Source organism: Scylla paramamosain, chromosome 46, assembly GCF_035594125.1.
Source record: "Scylla paramamosain isolate STU-SP2022 chromosome 46, ASM3559412v1, whole genome shotgun sequence".
In the NCBI taxonomy this organism is placed as follows: domain Eukaryota; kingdom Metazoa; phylum Arthropoda; class Malacostraca; order Decapoda; family Portunidae; genus Scylla; species Scylla paramamosain.
In genome coordinates, this window is record NC_087196.1 from 10,028,358 (window position 1) to 10,033,357 (window position 5,000).

General features: G+C 39.2%; 1 protein-coding gene across 1 annotated transcript in view; it reads right to left on the reverse strand.

Annotated features, from left to right (window-relative positions):
• LOC135094782 (uncharacterized) overlaps positions 1-5,000 on the reverse strand; it is a 62,551-nt gene that overhangs the window by 5,154 nt on the left and 52,397 nt on the right. Inside the window, exon 2 of the mRNA XM_063995149.1 lies at positions 58-218. Within this exon, the coding sequence (XP_063851219.1) occupies positions 58-218 (161 nt within the window). The remainder of the gene's footprint in view (positions 1-57; positions 219-5,000) is intronic.

The following is a 5,000-nucleotide window of genomic DNA, read 5'->3' on the forward strand; positions in this document are numbered from 1 at the left end:
CAGCCACCTCTACTCCCTCCTCACACACCAAACAGACTCACCCACACGCCTACTCACCGTTTTGTAGAACATGCACTGCTGTCTGTCCTCATCTTCACCATCTGGACAGTCTATAAAGCCGTCACACAACACATGATCGTCAATACATCGGTACCGACCCATCCGGTCTGGCGAGGGGCATGGGAACCTCTCCATCTGGTCTTCTGCAGCGGGGCAGTCTGGAGGCGCGGGAAGAGACGGGGGGAGGACAGTGTTAGTCGTGTTAGTAAGGACGAGGGAGTAAGTTAGTTGTTATTACTAGGGGTTAGAAATTAGGTGTTAAGGAGTGTTTGGGAGTGTTTTGGAGCGTCTGGGAGTGTTTGGGTGTGTTTGGGAGTGTCTGGGAGTGTTTGGGTGTGTTTGGGTGTGTTTGGGAGCGTCTGGGAGTGTTTGGGTGTGTTTGGGAGTGCCTGGGAGCGTCTGGGAGTGTTTGGGTGTGTTTGGGAGTGCCTGGGAGCGTCTGGGAGTGTTTGGGTGTGTTTAGGAGTGTCTGGGTGTGTTTGGTTAGTGTTAGAGAGAGAGAGAGAGAGAGAGAGAGAGAGAGAGAGAGAGAGAGAGAGAGAGAGAGAGAGAGAGAGAGTGGCAGTAGTAATAGTAGTAGTAGTAAATAGAGATAAATAAAAACAGATGAAGGAAAACAAGAAGACAAAAGGACGAAGAAAATAAAAAAAAAAGAAACAAATGAGGAAAGATAATACGAGAAAAATTAAACATAAAAAAAAACAAGAATAAAGAAAGAAAAAAGAAGAAACGAATCAGGAAATAAGAAAAAATAAGAAGAAAAACGATAGAGGCAGGAAAAAAAGAGAAAAAGAGAGAGAAATAGAAGAAAAAAAGTCAATGAAGACAGACAGGCAGACAGACAGACAATCAGACCAACAGGCAGATCTAAATAAGGACAAATTAGAGACGAAGCAGACGAGAAGTAATGAAACAAATGCTTGAAATAAAAAGACACTAAGAAGGAGAAATAAATAAAGGAAGCTAAGAGAGGAAGAGGAGGAGGAGGAGGAGAAGAGGAGGAATCTGGGGAATCTAAAAAAGGGTGCGAAAAGGATGGAAAAAAAAAATAAAAATAAATAAATAATGGGAAAAATGCAATCTGTGACGCGAAAATTGAAAACCGGAAATTTGACGAACAGAAAACGGACGAAAAAAAAAAAAAAAAGGACGAAATAACGACGACAAAATAAAGGAAAAAATTCGACACCTTAAATATTAAAAAAAAAGAGGAAATAAACTCTGAAAATAACAATAAAGGCGAAAATACAGGAAGGTAAACTGAAAAACACCTGTAAATATAAAAAAAAAAAGAGAAAACGGAAAGAAAAACCGGAAAGAAAACGAGATAAAAAAAATGTAAAGAAGAGGGTAGACTATAAAAAAAGACGTAAACATACAAAATTGGACACGGGGAGAGAGAGAGAGAGAGAGAGAGAGAGAGAGAGAGAGAGAGAGAGAGAGAGAGAGAGAGAGAGAGAGAGAGAGAGATTCGGAAAACCTTGTAAATATGTACAAAACTGACGGAATACAAGAATAAATGTGAGAGTGTAAGAACGAGAAGAAAAATAAACAAATAAAAAAACTAACAGGAGTGAGAGTGAAGATAAAAGTGAAGATAACAGTGAATGCTGAAATGACAGAGAACGTGAGACCAAGATAGTATTATGAAAGTGAAAAAAAAATAAATAAAGCTTGTAAAATCGATTATAATTGAGTGAGTATGATGCAATGAAAGTGTAAAAAATTAATTCGAGTGAGTGTTAAGGTGAAAGTGGAAGAGATATCAGATGAGAGAGAATGTGAGAGCAAGATAGTGCTGTAAGAATGAAAATAAAGGTGAGCAAGGGAGAGTTTGATAATAAGAGCAAAGAGTGTACGACAGACAGACCTGTAAAAATGAAAGTGACGGAGTTTAAGAGTCATTAAGAGTGAGAGGAGAAGTGAGACTGTAAAAAATAAGGGAAATTAAACACATAAGAGTGAGAGCGAGACTTAGGGTGAATATAACAGAGAATATACGTAAAAGTGATTATAAAAACGACTCTCTCTCTCTCTCTCTCTCTCTCTCTCTCTCTCTCTCCAAACGATATACCTACTACTAGTTATAATAACATAGAAAATAGTAAAAAAAAGCAGAATGATGATGAAAACTGAGACGTGCATAGGACAACAACATTAATAAAACAACAACAACAACAACAGAAGAAAACAACAACAACAACAACAACAACAACAACAACAACAACAACAAGCAGCAACAGAAGGAGAGAGAGAGAAAGAAAAATAAAATACCACCACCATCACCACCACCAGAAGCACCACCACAAGCCTCGTTACAATCACACAGTCGACCAGGTAAACTCTAATTTAGGCGGCAAATTAGATTCACCGCATCAAAACAACGGTGAAGATAATGAGCACCTGCTTCGTTAATTTGACATCCGAGCCCAGGGAGTGAGGCGGGGCCTCTGAAGGGGAGCAAAAAGGGGAAGAATGAAGCCATAGATTTACCTGAAGCCTGGGGGAGGGAGTGAGGCATCTTAAGGAGTACATTAGGATTCTTTATCGAGGTCCTAAAAGTCCTTTGAAAATTACGATAAGGGAAAAAGGTATTGGGAGTGTTTAAAGATTTTCTGAACGCTAAAATGGCCTTTCAACATTATTGATGAGGTAAAAAGACAAAGGTTGTGAAAAAGACAAAGTTTGTGCCTTTTGGGATTTGATAAGCACTTAAATCCCCTTTCAAAATTAACGATGGGGAAATAAAAAAGGTGGTGTGGGTGGTATTGACAATAAAATAGCCATCTTTGGAAATTTTTCTGACCTGAAGTCCTTAAAAAATTGTTGATGAAGAAAGAGAGAGAGAGAGAGAGAGAGAGAGAGAGAGAGAGAGAGAGAGAGAGAGAGAGAGAGAGAGAGAGAGAGAGAGAGAGAGAGAGAGAGAGGAGGGTTTGAGAGTCTTTTGTGAGCTTGTAAACGCTAAAAATCTCTTTGTAAATTGCTGATAAAGGGAAAAAAAGACTGTGTGGGTGGCAGTAACAACAAAACAGGGACCTTAGGCCTAAAAAAATTCCTTTGAAAAATTACTGATGAGGTAAAAAAAGAAAAAAAAAATTGTGTGGGGGTGTTAATAATAAATAAGGACTTTAGTAAGGCCTCATGAGTCCTATAAGGTTTAGTAGAGAGAGAATGTCCCACAAAGGTTTATAAAGAGCAACGAAAACTTACAATGAAAGAACGTCAATATATTCTTACAAAACAATTTCTTGTCTATCAGTTGGGTGAGTGCGAGGAGAGGAGGTAAGGCTTAAAGTAAAAGAAGTTGCATTTTTTAGTTAACGGTACGAGACTTCTGAAAATCTGGACGAGGGAAAAATAAGCTTAAAAATGAAGGAAAGTGACAATGTACTAGAAAAGTTACGCTTCCCATCACCTGGAAAAAAAGAAAAGAAAAAGAAAGGAAAAACTCTCTTTCTTTTAGCTTAAGTTCGCATGAAATATTAATGTCAAGAAAAAATAAATAAATTAGTCTTTCCTTGAACACAAAACCTAATTTCTTTTGGCAGAAAAAAAAAGACGAAAAAAAGAATATGTTATAATTCAATAATAAAACATTCTTCTTTCAGTCACCATAAGTTACCATAAAATATCAACATTAGAAAAAATAAAAATAAATAAATAAAAGTTACTCCTTTCTTGAAGCAAAATGTTACTCCTTTCGCTAGCACACGAGAGACGCAACATTTCCCATTTTCTTTCACACACAGTTGCCAAAAGACGACTTGCTCACACACGGTTCCTCACATTTCGTATACTCCTTCATTCCTCTCTTATCAAGCCCCAATTTGAGGTAAGGAATCCGAACGCAAATTTAATAAACTCGAATACAGCTTCTACATCTTCATTTAATCTCGAATATAACTCATACAACCTAACTTAACTAACACTAACCTAACTCAACCCGACCAGGCCTAACCTAACCTAACCAAACTCAACCCAGCACAACTTAACCAAACCAAAGCTAACCTAACCCAACCTAACCTAACCTAACCCAACCTAACCTAACCTAACGTAACCTAACCTAACGTAACCTAACCTAACCTAACCCAACCTAACGTAACCTAACCTAACCCAACCTAACCCAACCTAACCTAACGTAACCTAACCCAACCTAACCTAACCCAACCTAACCTAACCTAACCTAACGTAACCTAACCCAACCTAACCTAACCCAACCCAACCTAACCTAACCTAACCCAACCCAACCCAACCTAACCTAACCTAACCCAACCTAACCTAACCTAACCCAACCTAACCTAACGTAACCTAACCTAACCTAACCTAACCTAACGTAACCTAACCTAACCTAACGTAACCTAAGCTCACCGTTACAAGCCCGAACACACCCTTACCAACCCAACAATCTTACAAACCCACGGGAAAGACCTAACGCTTTTGAAACTCCACCGCCTTCCCTTGGGCCGCCCGTCAGCCCAGAGGGATAATTGTAACAAGAGTGGGAGGAAGAGGAGGAGGAGGAGGAGGAGGAGGAGGAGGAGGAGGAGGAGGAGGAGGAGGAGGAGGAGAGGTTGGGTTTGTTACTCAGAAGTTCAAGGGTCAAGGGAGATAGAGCAGCTTCTCTCTCTCTCTCTCTCTCTCTCTCTCTCTCTCTCTCTCTCTCTCTCTCTCTCTCTCTCTCTCTCTCTCTGTCTGTCTGTCTGTCTATCCCTCTAAACGTAAAAATAAGTAGAGAAAACTGTGAATTGAAGGAAGAAGGAGGAAAGAGGAAGTGAATAACATAAGAGGAATAGATAAATAAGTAAATAAAAAACGCGGCAATACAGAAAACATGAATAGAAATGATGAAAAATGAAGATTGGAAAGAGAAGAGATTGGAGATGACGTGAATTATGTACAGGGTAAGGAAGATGACACAGGCGCGGGTGATTAGAATAAAT